This window comes from Oncorhynchus keta, chromosome 8, assembly GCF_023373465.1.
Source record: "Oncorhynchus keta strain PuntledgeMale-10-30-2019 chromosome 8, Oket_V2, whole genome shotgun sequence".
Lineage (NCBI taxonomy): Eukaryota > Metazoa > Chordata > Actinopteri > Salmoniformes > Salmonidae > Oncorhynchus > Oncorhynchus keta.
In genome coordinates this window covers 35,780,013-35,796,860 of record NC_068428.1, presented here as the reverse complement: position 1 = coordinate 35,796,860, position 16,848 = coordinate 35,780,013, and the positions used below count along the sequence as shown (strand labels likewise).

The 16,848-nt window shown below is 43.3% G+C and overlaps 1 protein-coding gene across 1 annotated transcript in view; it reads left to right on the top strand.

The window, feature by feature from the left end:
• LOC118387149 (cytosolic 5'-nucleotidase 1A-like) overlaps positions 1 to 16,215 on the top strand; it is an 18,899-nt gene extending 2,684 nt beyond the window's left edge. Inside the window, exons 3-6 of the mRNA XM_052524111.1 lie at positions 14 to 143; positions 1,375 to 1,497; positions 13,983 to 14,170; positions 14,759 to 16,215. Of these exons, the coding sequence (XP_052380071.1) occupies positions 14 to 143; positions 1,375 to 1,497; positions 13,983 to 14,170; positions 14,759 to 15,127 (810 nt within the window). The 3' untranslated portion in view covers positions 15,128 to 16,215. The remainder of the gene's footprint in view (positions 1 to 13; positions 144 to 1,374; positions 1,498 to 13,982; positions 14,171 to 14,758) is intronic.
• Positions 16,216 to 16,848: the final 633 nt, after the last annotated feature.

Below are 16,848 nucleotides of genomic sequence, written 5' to 3'. Positions count from 1 at the left end.
ACACACACTGCAGGCTCTGATGACGGTGAACTCCAGACTGAGGCAGCTCTACCCCGACAGTGAGGAGCTGTTTGACATCGTCCTGATGACTAATAACCACGCCCAGGTCGGGGTGCGCCTCATCAACAGCATAAATCACTACGGTCCGTAAAACACACATACAACACGCCGACATGCTTTGCCACTCTTACTGCAATGTTACAGCCACGCCTACGATGTTATAAGACAGACCTGTTTTGTAATGCAAAGTATGGGGCCTGTTAAAAACCCTATCTCAATCCCTCTCTCTGGCCCTGGTACACAGAGGCACAAACTTTAGAGAGAAACTCCAGCCCAGCAGCAGTTACCATCCCCTGGCTTCACACCTCTGGCCCTGACTACTCTGTGCTAGGGGGTTGCAAAAGGCCCTTCCAGAACTCTCTTCCCCGGTTAGATTCATGTGACCTGGTCAGTCAATCATTTCAAACCCCAACACAGTCTGTGCTTTTGTTGAACTTAGGGTTGCAGAGACATGTCATAAGAACCATGTACCACTTCAACTAATATCTGGACCTTCTTACATGGACAATCCTGCCTCTGGACATTTCCTGACCAAGCATCTTTGACACTATACACTATCAATACTACTAGTTCCCTCCGTTGTAAAGTTGTGTGTGTGTCTGTTTGATGAATAGGCAATACAGTGTGGATTGTATGCATCCCTATCTCCTGCTTGTTATCAGTCGTCTTACTGGGACTCTGGGACAGTTGTACCTATATATTTAAACCAGCACCAGTTGGTGGTGCTCTTTCTCGGGGTCCATTGAATGATTGGACATCCAATTTAAAAGGTACAATATGCAGAAATCGCTCTGTCATTTTCTTGTTGCTAAAATTCGAAACAATTCGAAACAAACAGTCAGTCATTGTATCTAAACTGCTGTGAAATACATTTTCCATAAACAAAAATATTGTATTTTCACCTGGTATACAAAACCGAAAGTAAAAGATGAAAAAAATTTACTTAACAGGAAGCATACAAATAGAAGATATCTACCGCTTGTTAGACTTGCTTTCAATGAGAAGGAAAGATCTATAACTCATATTTCTATGTGCATTTGGTTGGGTCACCAAAAAGTTACATATTGCAGCTTTAATGCTGCTCCTTTGACCAAATATGTTGTTTTTATTGTTTAGGCCTCTTGTTCTTGATATGTAGTGGCCATCTTTGGCCACCACCCTGATGACTTTACATCACATTTCTATACGGTGATAATGTTTTTATTGTTTAGGCCTCTTGTTCTTGATATGTAGTGGCCATCTTTGGCCACCACCCTGATGACTTTACATCACATTTCTATACGGTGATAATGTTTTTGTTGTTTCGTCTGACAGATTTAACCATTGAGAGATTCTGTATGACTGGAGGGAAAAGCCCCATTGGATATCTGAAGGCCTACATGACCAACCTGTACCTCTCCAAGGATGGAGAGAAAGTCACTGAGGCCATTGAGGAGGGTAGGTGGTGATCACACTGTTTTTTTAGCCTCTAGAGATTTAACTGGTGTTGCTTAGCAATGGTGCTAAGTAAACAACTGTAGATGTACATTGTGGTAACACTTTATAGTATAGCCTACAGATATAATGCATGGATGATGCTGTTGTAATAGATTGTGACTCATTGTAATGGCTGGAATGGAATTACTGGAACATAGTCAAACATGTGGTTTCCATGTGTGATGTGTACGCTACCCATCCGTTTATTCCATTCCAGTCATTACAATGAGCCTGTCCTCCTGTAGCTCCTTGTACAACATCACGACACTTCCAGGAAAGCTTGTAAAACAGACCAAACAGCTCAGACCGGGGTTTGAGAAGTCAATGAGAGAAGTGAAGAATGATTCCTTAGTTGTTCATTAAGGCACATCCTAGATTGGAGCCAATGTCTTAAGTAGTTGACCGTGTTATTATCCTAACTTTGTGAAAATGACACATTTACATTTTCGTCAAAACCTACTTTAAATCGAAGGAGTGGCTTTGATTTGACATCCTGCAGATGTGCAGTTCGGCGTGAGACAACTTAGACCTGATGACATGTATTTACGCATGAGATTAGTTAGCCAATGTCACCATGACACGGCCTGCAAGTGTGATTGAGGATTTTAATTACATACGTGTGTGTGTGTGTGTGTGTATATGTATGTATACACACACACACACACACACACACACACACACACACACACACACACACACACACACACACACACACACACACACACACACACACACACACACACACACACACACACACACACACACACACACACACACACACACACACACACACAGTTGAAGTCAGATGTTTACATACACTTAGGTTGGAGTCATTAAAACTAGTTTTTCAACCTCTCCATAAATGTATTGTTTATCAAACTATAGTTTTGAGAAGTAGGAGGGACATCTACTTTATGCATGACACAAGTCATTTTTATAACAATTGTTTACAGACAGATTATTTCACTTATAATTCACTGTTTCACAATTCCAGTGGGTCAGAAGTTGACTGTGCCTTTAAACAGCTTGGAAAATTCCAGAAAATAATGTCATAGCTTTAGATGTTTCTGATAGGCTAATTGCCATCATTTGAGTCAATTGGAGGTGTGCCTGTATTTCAAGGCCTACCTTCAAACTCAGTGCCCATTTGCTTGACATCATGGGAAAATCAAAAGAAATTAGCCAAGACCTCAGAAAAAACATTGTAGACCTCCACAAGTCTGCTTCATTCTGGGGAGCAATTTCCAAATGCTTGAAGGTACCACGTTCATCTGTACAAACAACAGTATGCAAGTATAAATACCATGGGACCATGCAGCTGTCATACCACTCAGGAAGGAGACGCGTTCTGTCTCCTAGAGATGAACGTACTTTGGTGCGAAAAGTGCAAATCAATCCTAGAACAACAGCAAAGGACCTTGTGAAGATGCTGGAGGAAAAAGGTACAAAAGTATCTATATCCACAGTAAAACAAGTCCTATATCAACATAACCTGAAAGGCCACTCAGCAAGGACGAAGCCACTGCTCCAAAACCGCCATAAAAAAGCCAGCCTACGGTTTGCAACTGCACATGGGGACAAAGATTGTAGTTTTTGGAGAAATGTATTTTGGTCTGATGAAACAAAAAATAGAACTGTGCAATAATGACCATCATTATGTTTGGAGGAAAAAGGGGGAGGCTTCCAAGCTGAAGAACACCATCCCAACCGTGAAGCACGGGGGTGGCAGCATCATGTTGTGGGGGTGCTTTGCAGGGACTGGTAAAATAGATGGCATCATGAGGTAGGAAAATTATGTGGATATATTGAAGTAACATCTCAAGACATCAGTTAAAGCTTGGTTGCAAATGGGTCTTCCAAATGAACAATGACCCCCAAGCAAAATGGCTTAAGGACAAAAATGTCAAGGTATTGGAGAGGCCATCACAAAGCCCTGACCTCAATCTCATAGAAAATTTGTGGGCAGAAATGAAAAAGCATGTGCGAGCAAGGAGGCCTACAAACCTGATTCAGTTACACGAGCTCTGTCAGGAGAAATGGGCCAAAATTCACCCAACTTATTGTTGAAGCTTGTGGAAGGCTACCGGAAACGTTTGACCCAAGTTAAACAATTTAAAGGCAATGTTACTAAATACAAATTGAGTACATGTAAACTGCTGACCCACTGGGAATGTGATGAAAGAAATAAAATCGGAAATAAATCATTCTCTCTACTATTATACTGACATTTCATATTCTTAAAATAAAGTGGTGATCTAACTGACCTAAAACAGGGAAGCTTTACTTGGATTAAATGTCAGGAATTGTGAAACTGAGTTTAAATGTATTTGGCTGAGGTGTATCTAAACTTCAGACTTCAACTGTATATATGTGTGTGTGTATATGTTTGTGTATGTGTGTGTTACAGTTGAACTTGTGTTTATTTACCCCTCCAGCTGCTTACCCCCTCCAGCACAAGGGTCAGTGCACTCTCAAATGTTTTTTTGCCATCATTGTAAGCCTGCCACACACACATTATACAATATATTTATTAAACATAAGAATGAGTGTGAGTTTTTGTCACAACCCGGCTCGTGGGAAGTGACAAAGAGCTCTTTAGGACCAGGGCGCAAATAATAATATAATAATAATCAATCATTTAGCTCTTTACTTAGCCATCTAACATATAAAACCTTACTTGTTCATTGAAAATTGTGAATAACTCACCACAGGTTAATGAGAAGGGTGTGCTTGAAAGGATGCACATAACTCTGCAATGTTGGGTTGTATTGGAGAGAGTCTCAGTCTTTTCCCACAGTCTGTGCCTGTATTTAGTTTAGTGATGGCTGAGAATCCACTCTCACATTGGTACACTACGTGGTTGCAAAGGGAATCAGTGTCTTAACAGCGCTATTTGCCAAGGCAGGATACTCTGAGTGCAGCCCAATCCAGAAATCTGGCAGTGGCTTTTGATTTCAATGAAATTTTCACAGAACCGCTTGTTGCAATTTCAATGAGGCTCTCTTGTTCAGATATCATTAAGTGGACTGGAGGCAACCAATCCAGTTGTAATTTAGACGAGAACAAACATCACCCAGATTGGCCAGTCCTGTGAGAAACTCGTCATCATGCAATCGGTCAGAGAAATGAAAATTATGGTCAGTAATGAAAACTTTAAGCTCGTCTCTCAATTTAAAAAAAACGTGTCAACACCTTTCCCCATGATAACCAGCACACTTCAGTATGTTGCAAACGCGTTACATGGTCGCTGCCCATATCATTGCATAATGCAGAAAATACACAAGAGTTCAGGGGCCTTGTTTTAACAAAGTTAACCATTTTCACTGTAGTGTCCAAAACATCTTTCAAGCTGTCAGGTATTCCTTTTCTAGCAACAGCCTCTTGGTGGATGCTGCAGTGTACCCAACAGCCTCTTAGTGGATGCTGCAGTGTACCCAACAGCCTCTTGGTGGATGCTGTAGTGTACCCAACAGCCTCTTAGTGGATGCTGCAGTGTACCCAACAGCCTCTTGGTGGATGCTGCAGTGTACCCAACAGCCTCTTGGTGGATGCTGCAGTGTACCCAACAGCCTCTTGGTGGATGCTGCAGTGTACCCAACAGCCTCTTGGTGGATGCTGCAGTGTACCCAACAGCCTCTTGGTGGATGCTGCAGTGTACCCAACAGCCTCTTGGTGGATGCTGCAGTGTACCCAACAGCCTCTTGGTGGATGCTGCAGTGTACCCAACAGCCTCTTGGTGGATGCTGCAGTGTACCCAACAGCCTCTTGGTGGATGCTGCAGTGTACCCAACAGCCTCTTGGTGGATGCTGCAGTGTACCCAACAGCCTCTTGGTGGATGCTGCAGTGTACCCAAGTGGCGTCGGGAGCAACTTCTTGCACGCGCGTTACCACTCCACTATGTCTCCCTGTCATGGCTTTTGCGCCATCAGTACAGATACCAACACATCTTGACCACCAAAGTCCTTTTGATGTCACAAAGCTGTCCATTACTTGAAGAATATCCTCTCCTGTTGTCCTGGTTTCCAATGGTTTGAAGAATCAAATCAAAGTTGTCACGTGCGCTGAATACAACAGTTGTAGACCTTACAGTGAAATGCTTACTAACAGGCTCTAACCAATAGTACAAAAAGGTGAACAATAGGTAAGGAAAGAAATAAAACAACAGTGGAAAATAACAGTAGTGAGGCTGTATACAGTAGTGAGGCTATAACAGTAGTGAGGCTGTATACAGTAGTGAGGATATAACAGTAGTGAGGCTGTATACAGTAGTGAGGCTATAACAGTAGTGAGGCTGTATACAGTAGTGAGGATATAACAGTAGTGAGGCTGTATACAGTAGTGAGGATATAACAGTAGTGAGGCTGTATACAGTAGTGAGGCTGTATACAGTAGTGAGGCTGTATACAGTAGTGAGGATATAACAGTAGTGAGGCTGTATACAGTAGTGAGGCTATAACAGTAGTGAGGATATAACAGTAGTGAGGCTGTATACAGTAGTGAGGATATAACAGTAGTGAGGCTGTATACAGTAGTGAGGATATAACAGTAGTGAGACTGTATACAGTAGTGAGGATATAACAGTAGTGAGGCTGTATACAGTAGTGAGGCTGTATACAGTAGTGAGGCTGTGTACAGTAGTGAGGCTATAACAGTAGTGAGGATATAACAGTAGTGAGGCTGTATACAGTAGTGAGGATATAACAGTAGTGAGGCTGTATACAGTAGTGAGGCTATAACAGTAGCGAGGCTGTGTACAGTAGTGAGGATATAACAGTAGTGAGGCTGTATACAGTAGTGAGGATATAACAGTAGCGAGGCTGTGTACAGTAGTGAGGATATAACAGTAGTGAGGCTGTATACAGTAGTGAGGATATAACAGTAGTGAGGCTGTATACAGTAGTGAGGCTATAACAGTAGCGAGGCTGTGTACAGTAGTGAGGATATAACAGTAGTGAGGCTGTATACAGTAGTGAGGATATAACAGTAGTGAGGCTGTATACAGTAGTGAGGCTATAACAGTAGCGAGGCTGTGTACAGTAGTGAGGATATAACAGTAGTGAGGCTGTATACAGTAGTGAGGATATAACAGTAGTGAGGCTGTATACAGTAGTGAGGCTATAACAGTAGTGAGGCTGTATACAGTAGTGAGGATATAACAGTAGTGAGGCTGTATACAGTAGTGAGGATATAACAGTAGTGAGGCTGTATACAGTAGTGAGGCTATAACAGTAGTGAGGCTGTGTACAGTAGTGAGGATATAACAGTAGTGAGGCTGTATACAGTAGTGAGGATATAACAGTAGTGAGGCTGTATACAGTAGTGAGGCTATAACAGTAGTGAGGCTGTATACAGTAGTGAGGATATAACAGTAGTGAGGCTGTATACAGTAGTGAGGCTATAACAGTAGTGAGGCTGTATACAGTAGTGAGGATATAACAGTAGTGAGGCTGTATACAGTAGTGAGGATATAACAGTAGTGAGGCTGTATACAGTAGTGAGGCTATAACAGTAGTGAGTCTGTATACAGTAGTGAGGCTGTATACAGTAGTGAGGCTATAACAGTAGTGAGTCTGTATACAGTAGTGAGGCTGTATACAGTAGTGAGGCTATAACAGTAGTGAGTCTGTATACAGTAGCGAGGCTGTATACAGTAGTGAGGCTGTATACAGTAGTGAGGCTGTATACAGTAGTGAGGCTATAACAGTAGTGAGGCTGTATACAGTAGTGAGGCTATAACAGTAGTGAGGCTGTATACAGTAGTGAGGCTATAACAGTAGTGAGGCTGTATACAGTAGTGAGGCTGTATACAGTAGTGAGGCTATAACAGTAGCGAGGCTGTGTACAGTAGCGAGGCTGTATACAGTAGTGAGGCTATAACAGTAGCGAGGCTGTATACAGTAGTGAGGCTATAACAGTAGCGAGGCTGTATACAGTAGTGAGGCTATAACAGTAGCGAGGCTGTGTACAGTAGTGAGGCTATAACAGTAGCGAGGCTGTATACAGTAGTGAGGCTGTATACAGTAGTGAGGCTATAACAGTAGTGAGGCTGTATACAGTAGTGAGGCTATAAAAGTAGTGAGGCTGTGTACAGTAGTGAGGATATAAAAGTAGTGAGGCTGTGTACAGTAGCGAGGCTGTGTACAGTAGTGAGGATATAACAGTAGTGAGGCTGTGTACAGTAGCGAGGCTGTGTACAGTAGTGAGGCTATAACAGTAGCGAGGCTGTATACAGTAGTGAGGCTATAACAGTAGCGAGGCTGTGTACAGTAGTGAGGATATAAAAGTAGTGAGGCTGTGTACAGTAGTGAGGATATAAAAGTAGTGAGGCTGTGTACAGTAGCGAGGCTGTGTACAGTAGTGAGGATATAACAGTAGTGAGGCTGTGTACAGTAGCGAGGCTGTGTACAGTAGTGAGGATATAACAGTAGTGAGGCTGTGTACAGTAGCGAGGCTGTGTACAGTAGCGAGGCTATAAAAGTAGTGAGGCTGTATACAGTAGTGAGGATATAAAAGTAGTGAGGCTGTATACAGTAGTGAGGATATAAAAGTAGTGAGGCTATAACAGTAGCGAGGCTGTATACAGTAGCGAGGCTATAAAAGTAGTGAGGCTGTATACAGTAGCGAGGCTATAAAAGTAGTGAGGCTGTATACAGCAGCGAGGCTATAAAAGTAGCGAGGCTATAACAGTAGCGAGGCTGTATACAGTAGCGAGGCTATAAAAGTAGTGAGGCTGTATACAGTAGTGAGGATATAAAAGTAGTGAGGCTGTATACAGTAGTGAGGCTATAAAAGTAGCGAGGCTATAACAGTAGCGAGGCTGTATACAGTAGCGAGGCTATAAAAGTAGTGAGGCTGTATACAGTAGTGAGGATATAAAAGTAGTGAGGCTGTATACAGTAGTGAGGCTATAACAGTAGCGAGGCTGTGTACAGTAGCGAGGCTATAAAAGTAGCGAGGCTGTATACAGTAGCGAGGCTATAACAGTAGCGAGGCTATAAAAGTAGTGAGGCTGTATACAGTAGCGAGGCTATAAAAGTAGCGAGGCTATAACAGTAGCGAGGCTGTATACAGTAGTGAGGATATAAAAGTAGTGAGGCTGTATACAGTAGTGAGGCTATAACAGTAGCGAGGCTATAAAAGTAGTGAGGCTGTATACAGTAGCGAGGCTATAAAAGTAGCGAGGCTATAACAGTAGCGAGGCTGTATACAGTAGCGAGGCTATAACAGTAGCGAGGCTGTATACAGTAGTGAGGCTATAAAAGTAGCGAGGCTATAACAGTAGCGAGGCTATAAAAGTAGTGAGGCTGTATACAGTAGCGAGGCTATAAAAGTAGCGAGGCTATAACAGTAGCGAGGCTGTATACAGTAGCGAGGCTATAACAGTAGCGAGGCTGTATACAGTAGTGAGGCTATAAAAGTAGCGAGGCTATAACAGTAGCGAGGCTATAAAAGTAGTGAGGCTGTATACAGTAGCGAGGCTATAAAAGTAGCGAGGCTATAACAGTAGCGAGGCTGTATACAGTAGCGAGGCTATAAAAGTAGTGAGGCTGTATACAGTAGTGAGGCTATAAAAGTAGCGAGGCTACATACAGACACCGGTTAGGCAGGCTGATTGAGGTAGTATGTACATGTAGATTTGGTTAAAGTGACTATGCATATATGATGAACAGAGAGAAACCTTGGATCATTGTTACTCTAACTTCCGCGACGCATATAAGGCCCTGCCCCGCCCCCCTTTCGGAAAAGCTGACCACGACTCCATTTTGTTGATCCCTGCCTACAGACAGAAACTAAAACAAGAGGCTCCCACGCTGAGGTCTGTCCAACGCTGGTCCGACCAAGCTGACTCCACACTCCAAGACTGCTTCCATCAAGTGGACTGGGATATGTTTCGTATTGCGTCAGATAACAATATTGACGAATACGCTGATTCGGTGTGCGAGTTCATTAGAACGCGTGTTGAAGATGTCGTTCCCATAGCAACGACTAAAACATTCCCTAACCAGAAACCGTGGATTGATGGCAGCATTCGCGTGAAACTGAAAGCGCGAACCACTGCTTTCAATCAGGGCAAGGTGTCTGGTAACATGACCGAATACAAACAGTGCAGCTATTCCCTCCGCAAGGCTATCAAACAAGCTAAGCGTCAGTACAGAGACAAAGTAGAATCTCAACGGCTCAGACACAAGAGGCATGTGGCAGGGTCTACAGTCAATCACGGACTACAAGAACAAATCCAGCCCAGTCACGGACCAGGATGTCTTGCTCCCAGGCAGACCCAGGCAAACTTTTTTGCCCGCTTCGAGGACGAAAACATGTGGTCTCTCCTTCACTGCAGCCGAGGTGAGTAAGACATTTAAACGTGTTAACCCTCGCAAGGTTGCAGGCCCAGACGGCATCCCCAGCCGCGCCCTCAGAGCATGTGCAGACCAGCTGGCCGGTGTGTTTACGGACATATTCATTCAATCCCTATACCAGTCTGCTGTTCCCACATGCTTCAAGAGGGCCACCATTGTTCCTGTTCCCAAGAAAGCTAAGGTAACTGAGCTAAACGACTACCGCCCCGTAGCACTCACTTCCGTTATCATGAAGTGCTTTGAGAGACTAGTCAAGGACCATATCACCTCCACCCTACCTGACACCCTAGACCCACTCCAATTTGCTTACCGCCCAAATAGGTCCACAGACGATGCAATCTCAACCACACTGCACACTGCCCTAACCCATCTGGACAAGAGGAATACCTATGTGAGAATGCTGTTCATCGACTACAGCTTGGCATTCAACACCATAGTACCCTCCAAGCTCGTCATCAAGCTCGAGACCCTGGGTCTCGACCCCGCCCTGTGCAACTGGGTACTGGACTTCCTGACGGGCCGCCCCCAGGTGGTGAGGGTAGGCAACAACATCTCCTCCCCGCTGATCCTCAACATTGGGGCCCCACAAGGGTGCGTTTTGAGCCCTCTCCTGTACTCCCTGTTCACCCACGACTGCGTGGCCACGCACGCCTCCAACTCAATCATCAAGTTTGCGGACGACACAACAGTGGTAGGCTTGATTACCAACAACGATGAGACGGCCTACATGGAGGAGGTGAGGGCCCTCGGAGTGTGGTGTCAGGAAAATAACCTCACACTCAATGTCAACAAAACTAAGGAGATGATTGTGGACTTCAGGAAACAGCAGAGGGAACACCCCCCTATCCACATCGATGGAACAGTAGTGGAGAGGGTAGCAAGTTTTAAGTTCCTCGGCATACACATCACAGACAAACTGAATTGGTCCACTCACACAGACAGCATCGTGAAGAAGGCGCAGCAGCGCCTCTTCAACCTCAGGAGGCTGAAGAAATTCGGCTTGTCACCAAAAGCACTCACAAACTTCTACAGATGCACAATCGAGAGCATCCTGGCGGGCTGTATCACCGCCTGGTACGGCAACTGCTCCGCCCTCAACCGTAAGGCTCTCCAGAGGGTAGTGAGGTCTGCACAACGCATCACCGGGGGCAAACTACCTGCCCTCCAGGACACCTACACCACCCGATGTTACAGGAAGGCCATAAAGATCATCAAGGACATCAACCACCCGAGCCACTGCCTGTTCACCCCACTATCATCCAGAAGGCGAGGTCAGTACAGGTGCATCAAAGCTGGGACCGAGAGACTGAAAAACAGCTTCTATCTCAAGGCCATCAGACTGTTAAACAACCACCACTAACATTGAGTGGCTGCTGCCAACACACTGACTCAACTCCAGCCACTTTAATAATGGGAATTGATGGGAAATGATGTAAATATATCACTAGTCACTTTAAACAATGCTACCTTATATAATGTTACTTACCCTACATTATTCATCTCATATGCATACGTATATACTGTACTCTATATCATCGACTGCATCCTTATGTAATACATGTATCACTAGCCACTTTAACTATGCCACTTTGTTTACATACTCATCTCATATGTATATACTGCACTCGATACCATCTACTGTATCTTGCCTATGCTGCTCTGTACCATCACTCATTCATATATCCTTATGTACATATTCTTTATCCCCTTACACTGTGTATAAGACAGTAGTTTTGGAATTGTTAGTTAGATTACTTGTTGGTTATTACTGCATTGTCGGAACTAGAAGCACAAGCATTTCGCTACACTCGCATTAACATCTGCTAACCATGTGTATGTGACAAATACAATTTGATTTGATTTGATTTTGAGTAGCAGTAGCATGAAAGAATGCAGATAGCCCGGTTAGCCAATGTGTGGGAGTACTGGTTGGTCAGCTCAATTGAGGTAGTATGTACATGAATGTATAGTTAAAGTGACTATGCATATATGATAAACAGAGAGTAGCAGCAACGTAAAAAGAGGGGTTGTGGGGACACACAATGCAAATAGTCAGAGTAGCCATTTGATTACCTGTTCAGGAGTCTTATGGCATTTTTGTCCTAGACTTGGCACTCCGGTACCGCTGACATGCGGTAGTAGAGAGAACAGTCTATGATTGGGGTGGATGGGGTCTTTGACATTTTTTAGGGCCTTCCTCTGACACTGCCTGGTGTAGAGGTCCTGGTTGGCAGGCAGCTTAGCCCAAGTGATGTACTGGGCCATACGCACTACCCTCTGAAGTGCATTGCGTTCAGAGGCCGAGCAATTGCCGTAATAGGCAGTGATGCAACCATGCTCTCGACATTGCAGCTGTAGAACCTTTTGAGGATCTAAGGACCCTTGCCAAATCTTTTTAGTTTCCCGGGGGGGAATAGGCTTTGTCGTGCCCTCATCACGACTGTCTTGGTGTGTTTGGACCATTCTAGTTTGTTATTGATTTGGACACCAAGGAACTTAAAGCTCTCAACCTGCTCCACTACAGCCCCGTCGATGAGAATGGGGACGTGCTCGGTCCTCCTTTTCCTGTAGTCCACAATCATCTCCTTAGTCTTGATTACGTTGAGGGATAGGGTGTTATTCTGGCAACACCCGGACAGGTCTCTGACCTCCTCCCTATAGGCTGTCTTGTCATTGTTGGTGATCAGGCCTACCACTGTTGTGTCGTCTGCAAACTTAATGATGGTGTCGGAGTCGTATCTGGCCATGCAGTTGTGGGTGAACAGGGAGTACAGGAGGGGACTGAGCACGCACCCCTGGGGAGTTCCAGTGTTTAGGATCAGCATGGCAGATGTGTTGCTACTACCTACCCTCACCACCTGGGGGTGGCCCGTCAAGAAGTCCAGGATCCAGTTGCAGAGGGAGGTGTTTAGACCCAGGATCCTTAGCTTAGTGTTGAGCTTTGACGGCACTTTGGTGTTGAACGCTGAGCTGTTTAATTCTTGCTCCAAAAACTCCCCCTGCTTATTTTTCAAATTGGCATGTTTGTTTCTAAATGTCTGCGCAAGAGTGAAGGATTCATCGAGTTGTGACATAGTAATTTTGCACATATAACACACTGTGGCTGAGGAAAGGCACTATATAAGTGAACCACAAATCAATGTAGTTCTCATCATATTAGCGCCTCAATGGTCCAACGTCCTGTTGTTCAGTGCTTTCCCAGGCAAGGGGGCAGTAGCTCTTCGGCTGCATCGGATTCACAACTGTCAGTGTTCATAATAGCTGAGCTAACAACAAATGTACAATTACTGATGCTAGCATTGGATGTGCTTGTGGAAGCAGAACAACTTGTTTCGTCGACAGGTACAGGTGTAGTACTGCTGGTAGTAGCAGTACTACCAGTAGAGCTGGTATGTGTCTCTATGGACGCGGGCCTTACTTTTTTTAAACCATTTATACATTTTCAAGTCAACGGAATGAGCAGCAGCTATGTTTGGCTACATACGGACCGTTAGTGGAATTCCCATTAGAGAGTAAGGGTTAATGTGATTGGATGTTAATTTGACTAGGCTACCTGTATTTGACATTGTGTTACTTCGCTGATCACTAAATGGTTTAATTTTATTTTTGCCAGTGAAACGAGGCTACTAATTGTTTTTACATTTAAATTTTAAAAATTGTGAATCAGATATTTATTTGTCGTACCTCCGACGGCATTACGTGTACCCCAGTTTGGGAAAACCTGCACTAGACACTATTTATGGGGGTTATTAGTAAGAATGAAATCAATAAATAAGAATATAACAAGGTTTTTCACATTTTGAGATCAGTTGAGTCATCTTAAAATCAATAATTATACTCTTAGATTGATCTGAGGCCTGAAATGGCCAATCCAGATTCAAATCCAGATTCAAATCAATTCCTAGGACAAGGACTGCTGCTTCGAGCAACAAATAAATTCCAGCAACAAAAAAATGTGTATTCTGGTTTATGGACACGTTTCTTTGGAACAGAAATATTTAAAGATTATTAACTATTATTCATATTTAAAGATTATGAGATTATTTGTTATGAGAATGTATAAAACCCAAATAATATTTTATAAACAGGCATTGCTGCAGCGACCATGTTTACATCTGGAGATGTGGAGAACCAACTGTCCGACACACAGCTGAAAGTAGCTTTTGACGGAGACGCAGTCCTCTTCTCTGACGAGTCGGAGATCATCGCGAAACAACGTGGCCTGGATAAATTCTTTGAGCACGAGCAGGAGTTTGAGAACATACCTCTTAAAAAGGTAATCACGAGAGGACTCTGAAGTACTACATGGCTACATTTTATGTAAATGTTTGACATTGTTTTTTTCTTCAGATTTCCTTATTTGGAGTCTCCTACACTGTTAGAAAAAATGTGTTATCTACAATGTAAAGGGGTTATTTGGCTGTCCCCATAGGAAACCGTTTGATTAACCCTTTTTGGTTCCAGGTAGAACCCTTTCCACAGAGGGTTTTACATGAAACTCAAAAGGGTTCTACCCGGGACCAAAAAGGGTTCTACCGGGAACCAAGCAGGGTTATCCTGTGGGGACAGCCGAAGAACCCTTTTGTAACCCTTTTTTATAAGAGTGTATACAAGGGTTATAGATTTTCAACTAACTAGCAACCAACTTTTTACATACTGTCACACTATCCTTAATCCCTTAATTGTACCAAGTTGTTGCATATCAACATTGGCAGTTAATATCTTGGTGATAGTTTGAACATCTAAAGACCATCTATAATAGGGGACTATCCCAATAACCCATTGATATGTATTATTTACTTTGATTTTGGACAAAAGTAAAAACAATAATATGCTAACCCTATGTCTCATTTGTTTCTCTCAGGGTCCCTTGAAGTGTTTTCTGGAGGCGCTGGGGAAGCTCCAGAGAAAGTTCTACGCCAAGAATGAGCGTATGACCTGCCCCATTCGTACCTACCTGGTAACAGCCCGCAGTGCAGCCAGCTCAGGGGCCCGTGTCCTCAAGACCCTCAGGAGCTGGGGCCTGGAGATCGACGAAGCCCTGTTCCTAGCCGGGGCCCCCAAAGGGCCTCTCCTGCAAATGATCCGTCCCCACATATTTTTCGATGACCAGATGTTCCACATCGAGGGAGCCAAGGAGCTGGGGACCATCGCTGCACACGTGCCTTATGGGATCGGACAGAAGTATCTCAAGGGGGAACTTATTGAGCAGCCTGTCAAAGACAAGAAGTAAAGAGCCTCCTAGTGGTGGGGAGATATCATACGTTATGCAAATGCTTAGTTGCACACAACCCTGTCATCAGCTGTAGGACCTTTATTGTTTATCAGGATTTTGTATTATTTCTCTTTTTTTACACTTTATTACAAACATCTTTATCAGAGAATATTGTATTAACAGGAGACAAAAACATAGTTTTACTGTAGATGTAATACTCACATCAGGGACCAATGTCACCGAATGTTCTCTGTCATAAGGAGAGAAAGGATCACTTTCCTACAATCCTCATCACCATCACATTGTAGTCTTTAATAGTATTTGGTAAAATATGTAGTTTTTTAAAATGAAAATGTCATAGGGTGTTCAAATTTTACACATGAAAGTATATTTGGCAAAGTGTATTTTATATCTTTAGATATGTGCTCTCTGGTGCACTTACAGGGTAGAATGGTTATTGATATGAAGCGCTGAAAAAATATGCGTTTTGGTTTTACTGCACACCATACAAAACAGACATTAACACATTATTTATTTATTATTTACACTTAGATGCATTCGGGATCTTAAGCACTTACAAACTCATACCATATTATACCAATTGCATTTTTTTTTTGCAGGACATGACATCACACAAAATGGATGATGTAGTACACAATTGTGCATATTTTTCTGGGACCCATTTTGGCTCGTGAGCACGACTTAAAAAAATATTATCTGAAATGTACTGAACTTTAGAAGCAAAACTTTAATGTTCATTCCCCCTTTACTATCCATGCATTGTTCAAATCTATTTCATTTTCTTATTACATTTAATAATACTTGTTTTTAGATGCAAGAAACCTCACCTTGCTCTTAGTAAAGCTGTATTAGGCTATATGTTATATCAAAACCTCAAGCAAGCAAGTTCAACATATCTGTTTCAAGAGTAAAATGTTACGTGTCAGGCGCTGTGTTCCAAATAGTTTACAGCTGAATATACACAATGTTTTGTTTATTTTTTCAGTTTTAACTGAACCTAAAGGGTTCTATATATAAATGCAATATATAAAGTGTTTTTCCCATGTTTCATGAGCTGAAATAAAACATCCCAGAAATGTTCCATACACACAAAAAGCTTATTTCTCTCAAATGTTGTGCACAAATTTACATCCCTGTTAGTGAGCATTTCTCCTTTGCCAAGAAAATCTATAAATCTGACAGGTGTGGCATATCAAGAAGCTGATGAAACAGCATGATCCCTACACAGATGCACCTTGTGCTGGGGAAAATAAAATGTGCAGTTTTGTCATACACAATGCCACAGATGTATGACGTTTTGAAGGAGCATGCAATTGGCATGCTGACTGCAGGAATGTCCAACAGAGCTGTTGCCAGAGGAATTGAACGAAAACATGCGGTCTCTCCTTCACTGCAGCCGAGGTGAGTAAGACATTTAAACGTGTTAACCCTCGCAAGGCTGCAGGCCCAGACGGCATCCCCAGCCGCGCCCTCAGAGCATGCGCAGACCAGCTGGCCGGTGTGTTTACAGACATATTCAATCAATCCCTATACCAGTCTGCTGTTCCCACATGCTTCAAGAGGGCCACCATTGTTCCTGTTCCCAAGAAAGCTAAGGTAACTGAGCTAAACGACTACCGCCCCGTAGCACTCACTTCCGTCATCATGAAGTGCTTTGAGAGACTAGTCAAGGACCATATCACCTCCACCCTACCTGACACCCTAGACCCACTCCAATT